The sequence below is a fragment of the Prionailurus viverrinus genome, chromosome A1 (genome assembly GCF_022837055.1).
Source record: "Prionailurus viverrinus isolate Anna chromosome A1, UM_Priviv_1.0, whole genome shotgun sequence".
NCBI lineage: Eukaryota > Metazoa > Chordata > Mammalia > Carnivora > Felidae > Prionailurus > Prionailurus viverrinus.
This window is the reverse complement of record NC_062561.1, coordinates 137,632,950-137,650,939: the sequence shown is the minus strand read 5'-3', so window position 1 is coordinate 137,650,939 and position 17,990 is coordinate 137,632,950. Positions and strand designations below refer to the sequence as shown.

Below are 17,990 nucleotides of genomic sequence, written 5' to 3'. Positions count from 1 at the left end.
AATTGTCTAGCATATGAGCTAATGATGTTTCTGAAGCTAGGGAAGGGGAGGTATTTTCATAGTTCATTTCTCTCTCCTCTCCTACAAAGCACAGCCATGATCTGACACATGATCAATGGGTCCAGCCCTTTTTAGGATGCAGAAGATACTTCCCTGCGTCTGTGGCTCACAATGCAAACAATAGAGACTTCTGCAATGATATTTTGCCTCTCTGGGGCTCAAACTTCTTCAGTTAAGCCTGTCTGGATTCTATTTAACTATTATCCATCAAAGGGTTTTTTTGTTGTTGTTGTTTTGTTTTTTGAATAAAATAAAAGGGGGCGGGAAGGTGGAACCAAAGAGGAAAGGCTGTATCTTTGCCAAGATGCTCTCTCTCCTCTCCCTATGACTCATACTTAGAGAAGCAGAGGGACTTTGGAAAGCTGCCCACAGTCACACTGAGACAGCTCTCCTGGCACTTTTAGACATTTTAAAATTTTTTCTTGGGGAATAAAGATGTTTTTCAAATTTGTTCATTCCCTCCTTTTGGGCCAGCCAAAGAGCCTTTGTTTAGCTGTAGCATGGTGGTTTTATGGAAGATCTGACACCCAGAACAGTTGAACCCAAATCTTTATGTTTGGTGTAGTACTAAAAAATTAGCTCTTTGCTGTTCAAAATTTATAATTGATTATCATATTAAAAGGAATTGTCTCAGACCCTTAACATTCCTATGGAATGAAGTGTGCATTTGGACATCCTTAAGAATTTTCTTAGTATGTTATGTTTATTTGTAGAATTTCAAATATTTCCATTTTTTTTTTTTTAAGTTTGGTTTTAGTGGTGGTGGGTGGGGGGCTAGCCTGAGCTAAATGTAGAGGAACTGCTTATTGGGTATAGTCATGCTGATTTTAACCATGTGGCAGCACAAGAAAGAAAGAAAGGCCACCTTAATTTTCCAACCTTCATCTATAAATAAGGAGCTACGTTGTATTGTGTTTTACTGGTAAATTAAAGCTTCCTGAAAACCAATTGCACTGACAGATCCAAATCTCAGTTTTCCAATGTCTTTTCTCTTCAGCTACAAAAAAGTGATTGTGCCCTTTTATGGTTCCAGAAACTGGCAAATAATTTAATATCCCTATGACCACCCCTATTTCACTCCCCCTTTTTTAAAGGGTTCAGCTATTCTCTAGAAATAATCAGATCATAGGGGGTTTGATACCAAAAATAAGCAAGTTATGATGGTAAGCTCTTTGGATGATTATGACTGCGTAGCTGTAATTCATTTAAGGAGTAGGAGAAAATAGCAATATACAGAACAATTTGTGTTGTATAGGAAAGTTACTTTGGATGGCTGACTCTTAGATATAAATTGAATACAATAAAGTATTCATTGGAGTAGAAAATACTTTACTAATGGACGGATCAATTACTGAAAATTTTATTTCCTGCAAAACTTGGTCTCCAGTTAAAATCTACTTTCAGGACCTTGAGTTCAACTTCAGTGGTTTTATCACTTCATCTTGAAATTTTAGATGCCACTTTGCAAGTTCTGCTGTCCCCATAATTATCTGTGTTGACTGCCCAAACTAGGTTAATTGGTGTTCGGCTGGTAGGGTAATGGAGGCTAGTGGCTAGTGGAAAAGAGTAGAATGGGCTTTGGGCTGAATGGCTGCTTGTTTATCTTTGAATCTGTATTCACTTATTTGTATCACTGCCATTTTTCTGGCTTAATAGAAACATGTAAATGACTGATGTTTTAATGAGCAGATTAGGCTTATTATTCTTCAGAGTCATTAAACTAAAGAGTTGGAAGGAGTTTCAGGGGATCTGGTCCAGTCCACAGTCCCAGTATACTTTTCTAATGTGCTTTCAAAAATAGTCGCTACTGTATTTGATAGTACTACAAACAGCTTTGCACCTATTGTGTTACATGGTTCTTTCTTCATGCATTTGTGTTAACTGACTGGCCCCTGTGGACAGTTGAGTTCCAGATAATCCTACCTCTTCTGTTTACAGTTGCAGGAATTGAAACCCTGGAGGATCAAGTGACTTCGCAAAGTCAAACGGCTAGTTTGACTAATTCCAAAACTATTTCACAGTTTGAGTATATTTCTCTGAGTTCTGCTGCTACATTTAGAAGAGATATTATTTATATTTCAATATGTTAGAGACCTTTGTCAAACTGCAGAGATGCTTTTTAAAGATGTCTTATACATAAAAGAACTGAGAGGCACTGGTGGAATAATAAGAGTGAAGAGTCTAGTTTAAGTCCTGTTACAAACCATGCTTATCTTTGGTTGAATCTTTTCATCTCACTAGACACCAAGATTTCTCATCTATAAAATAAAGGAATTGGACTAGGCGGTTTTGCATCACCCAGTACAGGGCTTAAAAATAGTAACTTTTCGGGGATCCTGGATGGCTCAGTCAGTTAAGCATCCGACTCCAGCTCAGGGCATGATCTGACCGTTTGTGGGTTCAAGCCTGGTGTCAGGCTCTGTGCTGACAGCTGAGAGCCTGGAGCCTGCTTCAGATTCTGTGTCTCCCTCTCTCTCTCTCTCTCTCCCCCTCCCCCTCCCCTTCCCCTGCTCATGCTCTGTCTCTCTCTCTCTCTCTCTGTCTCAAAGATAAACATTAAAAAAAAGAGGAAGAAGAAGGAAAGAAAATAGTAAATTCTCAGTAAATAGTTCCATAAACAGTGGGTATTCACAGTCCCTACCAGCACTAAATTAGATTCTCTAATTGTATATGGAATGTTTCTTCCTTCACCTATCCCCAGTTTACTTGGCTTAGATGACTTTCAGAGTCTCTTCCCATCTTGAGAGGAGTCTTAGGTTTTTTGGTTTAGAACCCGTTAGGGAAGTTCTTTGAATCCATGTATTTGGTCTTCTATTCTCATGTTTGTGGTTTTACTCTTCCATCAGCTTGTCTGTTCCTGAAACTACTACACTGCAGAACCCATGGATCTTTTTGATGGGAGGGAAACAGCAGGTAGAGGAAGTGAGGAGTAGGTGGCTTTGCAGAGTGACCACATGATTCCACATTCTCTGCCATCTCTGATTGCCTCCTGCCTTGTACAAAAAGAGGCAGCATTTCCTTCATCTGTTTATAGTCAGGATGATATTTCAAAACTGAAATTGCATTACTGTTTCAAATATAAACACTGGTCATGAATTTCAACACGTATTATTGGGATTTATACAGTCTGAGCAGACCTAGTCACTATTGCCAAATCATCGAACACCTACTTTGGCAGGACACGAGAGGGTAGAAAAATTCTCCCCTACTTTTAAGAGATCCAAAACTTTATAGGGAAGTCAGTGGAGTTAGAGAAATAGAAACTAGCAGTGACCTTGGGGTGCATAACTGAAGTAAATCCAAACTTACCTTTTGCTATAAACAGTGAATCCTCAGGGAATTCACCTTTTCCATGTATTAGAGAATCAGAATGTTTAAAACTGAGATAATTTTCTTCTTTATTTAAAAAAAAAAAAAACTGACTCTTAAGAAACCCAGATTAGTGCTGAGCTTCTCTTCCCTACCCATAAAGAAATCTGTAATCTCACATACAAAAACACATATAAATCAGCTCAACATCAGCTTAATGCTTCCCTGCTTTTTTGCTGGTATGCTTCATCCCTGGGCCAGGTGTCTTTGCCTGCTCATTTCTTTTGTAGCAAACTTAAACCTGACAACTTTACTAAGCCGAGAATACTCCAGAAATTGTGATTTTTTTTTTTTTAATTTTCTGCCTTTGTTTTTCTCCATTTTGTTTCTCTCTTTCCCCTTCCTTGGAACTATTCATATGTACAGCCTACCAGTGATTAATAAATATATGTGATTTTCCTGTCTTAGTCATCGTATTATTCATGATTTTGCAGAAGTTTGTCTGAAGTTCCTAGCCAAACTATAGAAGACATCAGGCAATGTTTGCATCTTTTTGAAACTGGCTCATTTATTGCTATAGATTTCCCACCGAAAACCAAAAATATGTCCATTGTCTCTGCGTAAACCAAGGCAGTTCCCACAACTTTATGTGCTTCTATATATGGGACTGGTTCCAACATCCAGTTTTTCTCAACTTCCTGTTCCTTGCTAAGAGAACTTGCTGTTCCTCCCTTTTGCCTCACCTTGCCCTCTAGTGACTGTATCTCAGGTGTGAAGCTAACCTGTGCGTCCAGCTTTAAAGTGGCTGAGGAACCCCACCACGTGCTTCTGGGTGTAGTTTCACTGACAGGTCAGTTGTGGGCCACAAAGACAACCATTTTCTGCTCTTCGGACAGTCACAAACAAGAAAGCACCCCAGCAGTCACTGTATTTTTTTCTCCTCCCGTTCTCACAAATAATCCTCTCCTGTCACCCACATGCATCACCTTTTGGAGGCTGATAAAAAGGGAGTTCCAGGATTCAGACAAAGAACAGTTCGCTTCATTTTGGCTCACTCCTTACCTTTATGTTATATACCTTGAGAGAAAGAACAACAGTACACCCCTGCTCTGTTTTTCTTTCTCTCAAGTGTTCCCTCTGTGTCAGAAAGGGAGAGATGTCATCTTCAAGACTGGAGTTCAAGGAAATTAAGTAGATCCACAGGGATAGAATATGGATTACCTGGCACAGGGTAGCTATTTGGTAAAAACTTGCTTCATTAATACAAAATATGTGTCCTGGATTGAGAAAGGTCAATCTGGCAAAACAATAGCCAGGTCAGAAAGAAGAGAATGAGGTAGTAATCAGGGGCCATAATATCCTACTTTATCATTGCTTTCTTCCTATTCCATGATAGGACTCAGGGAAAATTGAGTATTTCTCTTACTTTTTCATATGTCATACCGGTGTGTTTCCAGGTGAAACACATTTTTAAGCCCCGAGTCTGACAAATTTAGGCTTTGACTTTGATATCTAAAAAGCCCCTCTGTTATCCATCTTCACTTCAAAAAATGTGTCGTTATGCTGCATTTATTTAGCACTTCACATTTGCAAAATTCTATGCCTGTGTCATTCTCTACCAAAATCCACTTACTTATCACCCTTTTTAGAATGGCAAACAAGGATACCAGAAGGTCTTATGCAAACTGGGTTTTAATTTTTTCAGATTCTTTTTGGAAATTGGCAGGATGTGAATTATAAACTAACTGATAGAAATTGTAGGTTTATATTACCTTATTTGCTTTCCTTCTCATAAAATTAATCACCCTGGAGGTAGAAAGAAACCTGAGGAGGTTATCTATATAAAATTTGCTTAAACTGACCGGCACACCCTAGAGAGGTGGACTACAAAGGAAGCGTTAAGGAATTTTTAGGGGTGGCAGAACTGTTCTCATAATCTTTGTGGTGGTAATCACACAACTGGACACACTTGCCAAAACTCAATAGACCTATACACTGAGAAGTATGAATTTGACTGTACACTATCTCTGTAAACTTGTCTTTTAAAAAAGAAAAAAATATTAGAACTTTAAAAAAACATCTTTTTTTCAATCTGCTTTACAAAGTAGGTAATGAATTCACTGGAAATGTTTGAGCCCACACTGGTTGCCCATCTGAGGGAAGAGCGTTTTGGAACAGACTTTCGTTCCTGGGGCTTCTCTTAGTGCACTCTTAGGACAAGTTTGCTGAAAGTAAAATTAACTGAAGTTCCTGTATAAGAATAAGACTCTGGGGGGGTGTCTGGGTGGCTCAGTCAGTTAAGCGCCGACTTCAGCTCACACGTCATGATCTCACAGTTCGTGAGTTCGAGCCCCACGTCGGGCTCTGTGCTGACAGCTCAGAGCCTGGAGCCTGTTTCAGATTCTGTGTCTCTCTCTCTGTCTGCTCCGTCCCCACTCGTGCTCTGTCTCTGTCTCTCAAAAAGAAACAAACAAACAAACAATAAATAAATAAGACTCTGGGATCTCAAGCAGAGAAGAGGATTTAATTTGTAATACTGTGTCTTTATTATCAGTTCCTATAGTAGACTCTACTCCTTTTTTAATACTTGACAACAATATAATAGTTATTAGAAAATTATCTCATCAAAATTTGATTTTATTTATGCTTTTGGGGGGGCAACTAATAATTGATGAAAGCAGAATTTCCAGAGGGATGCAAAAGAACGTAATTATCCCTTTAGAATGAGAAAGTCGGTGGCAGTGATTGAATCAGATTCTGGTTTAAATAGTCACACGACACCCTCTTACTCTTTGGTTCCAGTTCAGGAAAGTGCTCAAACCTTTTAATAATTACACACTTTGCTTCACAGATAAGATTCCCAGTCCACATGACACGCCTTGGTGCCAGCTGTATTTTCTTCTTGGCATTCTTTCTTTCCTCTCTTCACCCTGGCCCCTCAATCGTCTTCATGTCTGCCCAGCTCAAAGGCGCAGGTTTCCATCTGCAAAGCCTGTTGCCACAGGATACAGAATTCACTAGGGAGGAGGGAAAACTGCATGTGTGTGTTTAAGGATGGTGGCTCTCATAATCAGATAAACGTTGTGGAAAGCTTGCTCATTCATATGGAAGAGCCAGTGCTGCAGCTAAATGGTACAGCCACTGGGCTCCAGGCTCTGGCATCTGTGCATTAGCCTTGCCCAGCCGGGAGCACTTTCACTTGTTATTCGGAAGAGCTGATGAGCATTGCCACATTTGCCTTCAACGATAACCTTTATATGAATCCCACGGAAGAAAAGGCTGTTTCCCACTTTTTTTTTTTTCAATGAAATGACGAAATTGATTACAAATAGGAAATCCCAGGTGACTTTTTCACACAGTAAAGTGCCTTTTCTGTAATCACACTAAGTCTCTGGTGTTTTGCTTTTTTCACTCTTGACTTCTTTGATATAACCTCTCTTCCCCTCTAAAAAAAAATCTCTGAGGTATCAAAGACTTTTGCCCCCAGTTTTCCATCCTGTGATTCTGCTCTGCTTCCTTCCTGGTGCCATTAATCTTGAATGGGCAATGGTACAGGCGAATGCCCTGAGCAGCCCTGAATATAGCCTGATATGTAAGGAAAGGAAGCCTCCCAGTTCCTGCTATTTGGCTATGATTTGGCTTTTTAGGCAAGTTCTGTCTTCGCCTGGAAACTCTACTTAGCACTGTGGACAAAAGTATCTTCAGCTTTGGGACACCACCTCTGAGAACTAGAAGTGGAGCTTGAGAGTATACTCCTTCATTCTCTCCTTCTCCTTCTTATGCCCTTCCTTACCTCGGGAGATACTCATGTACTTAGAATTGTTATAAGTTTACTTATATTTTTACAAGTTGGAAACTCAGAATGTCCCTGGCCTTCATGAGCACAAGCATTGTTGAGGTTGTTTGGGTTGCATTTGTTTATGTTTTCCACACTCACACGGTTTGCCTAGCTTGGCAGCCTGTTGGCCTGGACAATAATAAAGCTTCTGTCGAGGTGAGCAAACAGCTGATGGCACGGGGCACAGAGGGGACTCCTACAGTGGCCGCCTGTAATCTGCCAGGCCGGTGGTCAGAGCAGGCGAGAACAAAAGCCAGTCTGTTTGCAGGCAGATTGGAAAATCAATGTGTTAGTTGTGTTCTCGTCTCTTTGCCTTTCTCCAGCTGAAAGGGAGAATGCTCGTCCAGCAGTCCACAGAATCATTCGAGGCAAGTACCCATTTCAGAGACTTAACCTGCCTATCATATTAACCACCAGCAGTTCTTAAAAGGGCCCGAGTTTATCTGTCTGAACTGCTTGAAACGTCATTGATAGAGGCATTCTTCTCAGACTCACCATCCAAAGTTGGATGGACCCTACTCTCTCAATGTTTTGAGTTGTTTGTGTTTTAGACAGCTAGATAACATTCACCAGTGAGGGCTTAGAAAGGAGTTTATATGCTGCCTGGCTGGGAAGTACAGGAATTGCAGTTTGGACAGCATATTTCGTGTTAAATGTGTGTTTCCCTCTTATTTCTAAATTGATTTAATATGTTCACCTGGTTGAACATCTGATAGACTTGGTGTGTGTCTGGATTACTAGGCCTCAGAGAGAAGAGATCATAGCAAATAGCCCTGTTCCAGGATGAGGGAGAGAATGGACTTATTAAAGACCACTGTGAGTCTGTTGACAGATCTCTCAAAGGCTGCTCCTATGCTGAGATGATTATATTGGATGTATGAAGTCTTGAGTAACTTTCCCTCTAGGCTTCTAAGAAATAAGTATGAGAAGACGAGACCTTTGAGAAGATAAAACTTTTCTGTTCTTCCATGTATGAAGGTTAGTCTCAGAAGTTTAAGCAGTTTATACAAATTTTAAGAAGTTTATACAAATTTTAATTTGAGCTTTGAAGGTCTAAAGCTAGATCCTATTTATCTTTGTTTTCTTCAGAACCTAAAAACGGCCTGTTGATTGTGAATAAAAGAAAAGGGTATTTGGTTGGAATTGGTCGTGGTGCTCTTAAAGTCTATCAGAAAGAAAAGTCATAACTTTTGTAGTTATTGGAGCCATCCTAAGGCAGAAGATTAGATCTTAAAATGAAGTTTAAGTTTAAAATAATCTTGGGTAAAGAAGGCAATTGGCTTTTTAAATTATGTTTGTTTGTTTGTTTTTAAAGGAAAAGTGGACTGAACCTAATAGTCACTACCACCCCAAACGCTTCTAAGCAACTAGCAATGCCCTTTGTCTCCTTAGCACTGTGTTCCACCTTGTACTATTGTTAAACTATGTTTGTGTACGTTGTTTTTGTGATGAGATTATAAATGCCACTGATTACAGGGAATTGACCGTTCTTCATATATGCCATACATGTTAGCAAAGTAATTAGGACATAATAGCGTTTTATACGTTTGTTGATTGAAATCATTTTTTACTTGCTGGAAACGTCCTCTGGGCCACCAGTTGTGTCTGGCACCAAGGAACCAGTGTGGGGCAAGGTGGCATGGCCCTCCTTGCCCAGGGAGCTCACAGGCCAGCAAGACAGCATCACCATCATTTAGGCAATACACCTGGTATTTCTCTTGAATCAATTCTTTGAAAAATAAAATAAACTTTTAACTGGCCATTATGCTTTAAATCTCAGATTTTTCAGAGTAACGAGGGGAAGAACTCAAGTAGCTCAACTATTGACTTTAAAATGTAAGGGAAAGCATGAAATACTAACAGATATATTTTGTTTCATGTCTCTGCAGAGCATCTCATTAGATCTAGTATCTTGGGCACCCATTACAGTGTCTCTCTGGCTGGGTCATTCTCATCCTGAACATAAATTGGCATATTTCTCTCTTTCTGCTTTTATGTTTTAAGAGCTGTATATTTATTTATTTTTATTTTTTTAAGTAAACTACCCTCAACTTGGGGCTCGAACTCATGACCCCAAGATCAAGAGTTGCATGCTGTACCCAACGAAGCCAGCCAGGTGCCCCATCTATTCTTTCTGTTTTTTTCTCTTTTAAAGAGAAAGAGTGAGAAATAACTTCCAGCAAAATGTAAGATATTCAAAAGTCTGGAGAGGTCTGGGTGACTCCATATCCATAAAACATCTTCAGATCTTATTTTTGCCAAATTTCTCACCAGAGCACTAATAAATATCCTAAATTAAATACTACTTCACACTTCCTCTCTTTTTCTCAGCTTTTACTTTGGCAGAGAACCTGTTCAGCAGGAAACTATCCCCATAGCAGATGGCAGGAAATAGCAGGTGGCAGATTGAATAACCAGCTTCTAAAAAACACTAGTATTAGCTGTATTCTTGACTCATATATGACACAAAATCCTTTCGCTCCAAGTTTTTGTCTTACCTTTTTTATTTAAGAAAACAGTTTGATTTTTGTACAGCCTAAAGATTGATGTGCTTCCTGGACAATTAAAGAAAAGACGGGAGCTTGCTTCCTCTGACATGATACGAAGTGTGAGGATGCGTCCCAATCAAAGCAGATAAACAAAAAAAGGAACCACGGAGCTCTTTAAACCCCTGCTCATGGCTCTGTCTCCTCTCTCCCTCAGTCTGTGGCAGGGATGCCCCCAGGACAAGAAGTGGCTCCAACCCCAGGTGTCACCAATGTGTGCAAACTTGAGGCACTGAGCAGCACTCAGCATCCCTTTTGAAGTTCCTTCTTTTGTATGATAGTATTGACACATACACCTGGCTGCTTAGGCTTTTTAAAACCTTGTCGGGAGCTACAGGAAGCAAGAGGAGAGGAAATGCAAAAACTGAAGAGCTAGAATGGAGCTTTGAAGGGGGCAGTGGGTTGGGAGTATGGATCCTGGACGACCTGGATGTTAAGTTTTGTTTTCCTTTCTGCTTTTTTGTTCTCTTTTGGTTCAGTGAAGAGTATCCCAATATCTCCTACATGCCGTAAGAAATACCAGTATAACCCAAAGCTGATTCCCCTCCAGAGTAGCTATGCCATTCCTTTCTTCATTTTTGCATCACCTGTTTTATTTTAAACTTCAAAAGTGTCAGCTTCAGCCTCATATCTCTCTTCTAATGAAATGATATTTATATAATGCCCTGGTTAGTAAAACATTTTCACCAGATCATTTTTTACAAATCTCCTATTTTAAATTTTTTTAAGTTAATTTTTTGTGAGAGAGAGCACGCACACACACACACCTGAGCAGGGGAGGGGCAGAGAGAGAGACAGAATCCCAAGCAAGCTCCATGCTGTCAGAACAGAGCCCATTGTGGGGTTCAGTCCCATGAACTGTGATATCATGACCTGAGCCGAAACTGAGAGCGGGACGCTTAAGCGACTGAGCCACCCAGGTGCCCCTAAATTTCCTATTTTAAAACAAGGTGTTGGGGCGCCTGGGTGGCGCAGTCGGTTAAGCGTCCGACTTCAGCCAGGTCACGATCTTACGGTCTGTGAGTTCGAGCCCCGCATCAGGCTCTGGGCTGATGGCTCAGAGCCTGGAGCCTGTTTCCGATTCTGTGTCTCCCTCTCTCTCTGCCCCTCCCCTGCTCATGCTCTGTCTCTCTCTGTCCCAAAAATAAATAAAAGTTGGAAAAAAAAATTTTTTTTTAAAAAATAAAAAAAAAAAAAACAAGGTGTTGAATCAAGAGGCATTAAATAAGAAATACAATTTTTATAATACTTTTATTTGTTATTTATTATTATTCTACCTCCCCTTTCCCATTTCATACTTTATAGTTAACAAGTTTTATCTTCAAGTTTTTATTGACTGTTGACTTTTATGACTTTTGGTCACACTGACTGCACATCTGTAAATATCTAAGGAAGGACCTACTTATGAGGGATGTATTTTGGCGTTGATGTTTCAGAGCTAACAACCAGTTTTCTCTCTTCTTATGCTTTATTTAGATTTCGACACAGCCCCAATTGTTGGTACCTGAGAGACTGGACTATCCACACCTGGATTAGGCAGTGTTTAAAATACGGTGCACAAGACAAAGCCTTATATACTCTTGTAAATAAGGTGAGTGGTTTCCTGGTATTTGTACCTTCTTTTCCTCAGTTTAGATGATACACCTACTATATAGTATAGCAAAGAATAGGACAAGAAATAGCTTTTGATATTGCTCTCAGATATCCTTTTTAGAATGGAACTGAATAGAAATTAATCAACAATTAAATATAAAAATTCCCATAGCCTGTGCTTCTCCACACCTAGTGACTTGGAAATGGACAGGTAAAAGCAAAAGGAAGTTGAGTCAAAAGAACTTGGCACTGATGGTCATTTCATTCTTGATCCCTAAGACGTGGATTTCTTGCCCAGTTCCCTTTGGTGATGTTTACGGAAAAAGACATGACCACTTTGCTGGAATATGATCTCCAGAATATTCAGCCTATCTTACACAATTTTTAAAAGACAAGTATTCCTAGGCTACTCAAAACATGTCTTTCTTCTAAATTCCCTGACTCCTCTCCTCGAGCCCCAGAGTCCCCTATGGTTAGGGTTTTTCTGAACATTACATTCCATCAAGGGTTGAGTCTTAACCTTTATAGTATGAATTGAAGTATAAAATAAGCAAAATATTTGAATGTTATTTTTGTGAGTCTCAAGGTATAACTCTAGTTTGACCATAAAAAGATTTTAACAGTATTTCTGTGAAAATATATTACCTCTTTAGTGTCACTGGGCTTGTATGTTAGAACTCAAAAGGGTATAAAAGTTTTGGTTTTGGTAGCTTTTGGTCCCATGACTTGGACCCAATTCAACTTAATGTGCATTGCAGACAGTTTGTATGTGAGACATTGCACTGGGTATGGCATTGTCTGTAAAAATGAGCAGTATCCTATCCTTGCCCTCAGGAAGCTTATCATTTAATAATGCAGATAAACAGGTTTGCTGATAAATCTGTTAGGCCCAGAGGAAGGAATGAATCAAATCCTATTCTTATCAGTTCAGAGTTTAATGACACAGATTATACTCACAGAAGGTGTCTGTGAAAACAAAACAAGAAGGGTATAGAAATGCAGAAAAGTTTATCTCATTTTCTGTTACTCTAGTCTTTTCGTGGAAAGAACACTGGACAAGGAGTCAGAAGAGCCAGGCTGTAACCTCATAAGTTCCACCAAGTGCCCATAAGTTCAGGCACATAATTTTATCTGTCTAGGTCTTAGTGTTTTCAACTCGGAGTCAAGTGAATTGTACTAAACCGGTGATCTTCAACCCTGGCTGTCCATTAGAATCACACAAGACACTTTTAAAAATTAGAGATGCTTTTCACTACCCCCAAGATTCTAATCTAACTAATCTTTCTGGAGCACAGACTTTAACTTTTTTTTTTCTTAATATCTTAAAAATTTTTTTAATAGGCTTTATTTTTTAGAGCAGCTTTAGGTTCACAGCAAAATTGAGCAGAAGATACAGAGATTTCCTGTATGCTCCCTGCCCACACATGCACAGCTTCCCCCATTATCAACATCCCCTATCAGAGTGATCCATCTTTTACAATTGATGAAGCTATATTGGCACATCATAATCACCCAGAGTCCACAGTTTACATTAGGGCTCACTCTTGGTATTGTACATTCTGTGGGTTGGGACAAATGTATAATGATATGTATATATTTATAGTGTCACGTAGTATCATATAGTTTCACTGCCCTTAAAATCCTTTGTGCGCTGCCTATTCATCCCTCATTGGTATCCATTTAAAGCTCCCAAGTTGATTCTCATTTGAAGCCAGGGTTGAGAATCACCGACCGATTGATATCTAATGCTCCTTCTAGCTTTAATGATTTATCATTCTAAAATATTTTGGTTTTGCCATGCCCCCCTGAGGACTAGTGCTGAATTGGATGACTGCTTTGAGAAATAGAGAAACTTCCCACGAGCTCCAGCCTTTAAAACAATGGCTTCTAAACCATTTTTTCATTTCAATATATCTGAGGCATCCCATCCAGCCTACAGTAACAGTGACTCAATTCAGCAGTGATTCACAACTGGGGGGTTAGGACTATTAGACTCCCCTAGGGGGTGTGTATAATTTGAAAATTTTCCTCAGGTACTTCTGGTAGTTGGTGGAGGAAGAATGGGGCAGGGTGGAAGATGGTAGTTAATCCTCCTCAAGCAAGAATTTAAAACAAATAAATATATAACCACAATCTAGATGATTAGTAATCACACTTGATTGTGCATGAAAATCACATAGAAAGCTCACTAAAACTTCTGGTTTCTTTGCCCTGTTCCCAGAGATTCTAATTCTGTAAGTCTGAGGCTTAGAAATCTGCATTGTTTAAAGCACTCCTAGAAAATTCTTAGGCAGATGCTAAAGGATCCACATTTTGGGAAATCTGGATTCTCGAATATTTTACTGCTCATGAACAGAAGTTCAGTTAGTAATATTTTGTTAGCATATTTCTAAGGTCTTTAAAAAACAGTCTAAGAGACAAGATATACCAAATGCTGGTGTGGGTGTGGCAAAAAGAGAACCCTTATTTACTGTTGGTGGGAATGTGTACTGGGTGCAGCCACTATGGGAGATGGTGTGGAGATTCCTCAAGAAATTTAAAAAAGAACTACCATATGATCCAGCAATCCCACTTCTGGGTATATACCCAAAGGAAATGAAAATAGGATCTCAGAGAGATACCTACTCCCCCATATTCATTGCAGCATTATTCACAATAGTCAACCATAGAAACAACCCTTGTCCAGTGACAGATGAATGGATAAAGAAAATGTGGTGTATATCTATGCAATGGAATATTGTTTAGCCATCAGAATGAAGGAGATCTTGCCATTTGTGACCACATGAACGAGCTTTAAGGTCATTATGCTAAGTGACATAAATCAGGGAAAGACAAATACCCTATGATCTCAGTTATATGTGGAATCAAAAAAGCCAAACTCATAGAAATAAAGTATAGAATGGTAGATTGCAGGGGCTGGGGGTCGGGGGAAATGAAGAGATGTTAGTCAAAGGGTACAAAGTTTAAGTTAAAAGGTAAGTTAAGTTCTGAGGATCTAATGGACAGCATGGTGACTATAGTTAACAATAGTCAATGGTATCTCAAATTGCTAAGATCATAAATGTTATCATTACCACACATACACACAGGCACATGCGCACACACAATGGTACTTATGTGAGATGATGGATGTGTTAACTAACCTTATTGTGGTAATCATAATCATTTTCAGTGTGTATATATATGTATGTATTATATCATCATGTTGTACACATTAAACTTACGTGTTGCATGTCACTTATAGCTCAATAAAGTTTGAGAAAAAAATAAAGACCAGAAAACCATGCTGCATTGTTTTAATGCTGCATAATGTGATAATGTGTACTTCCTCGTGAGAGTCCAGTTTTGCATTGATAATCATACCTTATAAAAAGAATCACAGAACCAGTGGCACATCAGGGCGGGGGAGAGTTGTTGTTTTGGTTTGTTTTGTTGTTGTTGTTGTTAGCTTTGATGAGGTGTTAGAATTGAGCTTTAATTTTCACATACCGTCTTATATCAGACACCCACTCACAACTTTCTTACCCTGACCAAGTTCCAATTACTAAACCTCATGAGTCACAGGTTTTATTTCACTGTCACAGATGCTGTAAAATGATAGTCAAATGGCTGAAAGCTAATGGTGGCAAGTTTTGTCATGAATAATGCATAGGCATATATTATAAACAATGAAAGTGAATATATTTCTCTTATTTTCCTTTTATTTTCATTGCCGTTACAGGTCCAATATGGAATTTTTCCAGATAACTTTACATTCAATATACTGATGGATTCTTTCATAACAAAAGAAAATTACAAAGGTAAGAAACCAAACCCAGGTCCATTTATAATGGAGCTTCAGCTCTTAAAGGTAAGTAAATATAGGCAATTTCGTTTTCTAAATTTCAGAGTGACATCTCTTTACATCACTCTTTCAGTCAGAAATAGATGCATAGTTGATTTACCATACTACTTGGCCAGATAGGACAATCATATCCAGGTTTTTTCCTCTGAGTTTGTCAGGTTTATTTGTTCATGTCTCTTTGTGCAAAGGACAATGAATTTAGTTAAGCGATAAACCTTGCCTGAGCTCCCGTGGCTGGTTAAGATTATAGTAATGCAGTTCTTAGCTTGACTCTTTTTAGTACCATTTGCTAATTTTAATTTAAATCACAGTTGTTATTCTTTGTGGAATGTAAGACTATAAAATCAGTTGTCTTCCTGGAAAGAGCAGTATACTTGCTATGAAGGAGAGTCATTTTACCTCCCCAAGCTTTTGTTTCCTCATCTGTAGAATAAGTGGATGAGTAATCTCTGAGATCTCTTTACCCTCAAAATTCTCTAATCCTGTGCAATTAATTCAAAGTGACTCAACTTCCACCGCAATAAGGGAGTCCGAGGAAAGATGGGGATTGCAACAGACTACAGAGGAGTCAGATGGACCCCGGCCAGTCTCCATGGGACAGGGAATCCTATTACGGCATGCTTGTGTTTGTGGCTGTGCTGACAGTGAAGAAGGAAAGAGGAATCTTGCCACTGTGTAAAGACACACACTGGCTTTCCCCTTCTACCATTTAATCCTCAGGGTTGGTACTGAGAAGCCACAAGGGAGCCAGGCCTGTGTTTGGGGAGTTACTACCTCAGGAACGTGGTTATGCCCTGGCGGGCAGTTTTATCCTGTGATTCCTGCCATTGGGTTCCATCCCCTCATTCCTGCACACCAGCACCGATGACCTTTCCTGCTGCTCAGGCTGGGGACTGGACCTTTCTGCCCTGAGTGTGGACACCTCTCTCCTTTCTCTTTGGATCTCTGCTTTATCTTCTCCCTCAAAAGGCTTGCAGTTGTTGACGGCCAAAGATTATTTGCTATATGTTATTTTTTGAAATATCAATTATCCCCTCTTGTCTATTTCTCACTCAGTGTTAAACCTACATTTCCTGAATTCAAATGGAAGGTAATTAGCTTTTCCCTGTTCCTTAATCTATGCTCCATGAACATCACATTTAATAGTATATCATTGGAAAATTATTAGAAGCAGTTTTCTGCCTGCACTCTTTCTTTAAAAGGTATGTTAGAGGGGTCAAAGGACTTTTTTTGCCCTAAATGTAGAGTAAATAATATTGAAGATTTCTAAAAATAAGGTTTTAATGAAGATTATTGTCATTTATGGCAAAGATTTAGAAGCTATTATACTTTTGGGGCACCTGGGTGGCTTAGTTGGTTGAGTATCCAACTCTTGATTTCAACTCAGGCCATGATCGCAGGCAGGGTCATGGGATGGAGCCCTGCATTGGGCTCCACAGTGATCATGGAGCCTGCTTAAGATTTTTCTGTCTCTCTCCCTCTGCCCCTCTCCCCTGCTCATTCTCTGTCTCTCAAATAATAGTAAAAAAAGAAAGTATTATAGTTTTTATTGTTAATAGGATAGGCAATATCAAAGTACATAAATGATTTTGGAGGAAAAGTAAGCTAATTATATAAGCCAGTCTAATTTCACTTCCCAAGCTGAATGATCTGCAGAATATAAATAAAAGATAAAGTAAGTTTGATTTATTTTTCTTGTGTAATTTTGGATTCAGTAATGAATAATTGAAAGAACAGATTTTTTTTTTAAAGTGGAGTTTTAGCTTAAAATTGTGTTCTTTTAAAATATTGATTTGTTTGGAGTTTTTGTTTGTTTGTTTTAAATCTGTTCCAGGTCCTTATTTGCTACTGACTTAGTAGATGACTTCTTGGTCTGTCTATCTCCATTTCCCCCTTTGCAAAAAGAATATAGAAGTTCTTGCCTATGGCCTCATTAGGAACCATAACAACATGTACAAAACCAGCTGGATAGGAACAGCTGCAAGTCAGTGCTAACTCTTATAATTATGATTATATGTAAAAATTGGTTAACACAGCAACTTACTTAGTCAAAAACATGTGTTGTGCCCATGTTATGTGCTGGCACCATATTTTAAACCAATATTAGCATTCTCTAATTTAACAACAAATATTAAGGAAAAGACATTGTCTGAACTTGATTTTCTTGGCTTCCATCTATGTTAGAATCTTAAAGGAAAATAAAAATTGCTCAAGGTCTGAACTTCTATGATCAGCATTCATGTGGAAACAAATATATTGTGTGTTATAGTCAGGGCTTTATAGTTTATGAATGAGCATTTTTCTTTCCAGTGTTTCAAGTCTTTTTAAACTGAGCCTGATTATCCTTTTTATAGCCATCAGTTTTCTGTCTCTAAAACAATACGTGGGATTTAGGATCCTCTCTAGCATTTGTCTTCTTTTGCCCCAACAGGGAGAAGGTTCTGGAACACAGAATGGGGCAGTCAACCCAGCTTCTGTTCTGCTTGTCAGGGTGACCTGGAAAATATATTTGCCTCCTTTCTGTATGCCTTAGCTCCTCCAGCTGATGGACATGATACCTTAAATTTGCTTCATTCACAATTTATGAGGCATTTTTTATATGTACTATCTTGATGGACTGTCCAACAGTCTTCTGAAGTAGATGGGACAAATGGTAATCATTATGAAGATGATACTGGAAAGATTTAAGAGAAATTAAGATTATTCAACGTCCTTGAAAAGATTGGTGCAAAAGCACCTGACTTAGTACATAATAATAAGCACAAGAGAAGCTAAAGACTTTGGAAAGATCTGGTTTGTG

At 38.9% G+C, this 17,990-nt stretch overlaps 1 protein-coding gene across 1 annotated transcript in view; it reads left to right on the top strand.

Annotated features, from left to right (window-relative positions):
- Positions 1–17,990, top strand: part of MRPS27 (mitochondrial ribosomal protein S27) — an 86,825-nt gene that overhangs the window by 55,460 nt on the left and 13,375 nt on the right. The window contains exons 5-6 of the mRNA XM_047870247.1: positions 11,230–11,344; positions 15,068–15,146. Of these exons, the coding sequence (XP_047726203.1) occupies positions 11,230–11,344; positions 15,068–15,146 (194 nt within the window). The remainder of the gene's footprint in view (positions 1–11,229; positions 11,345–15,067; positions 15,147–17,990) is intronic.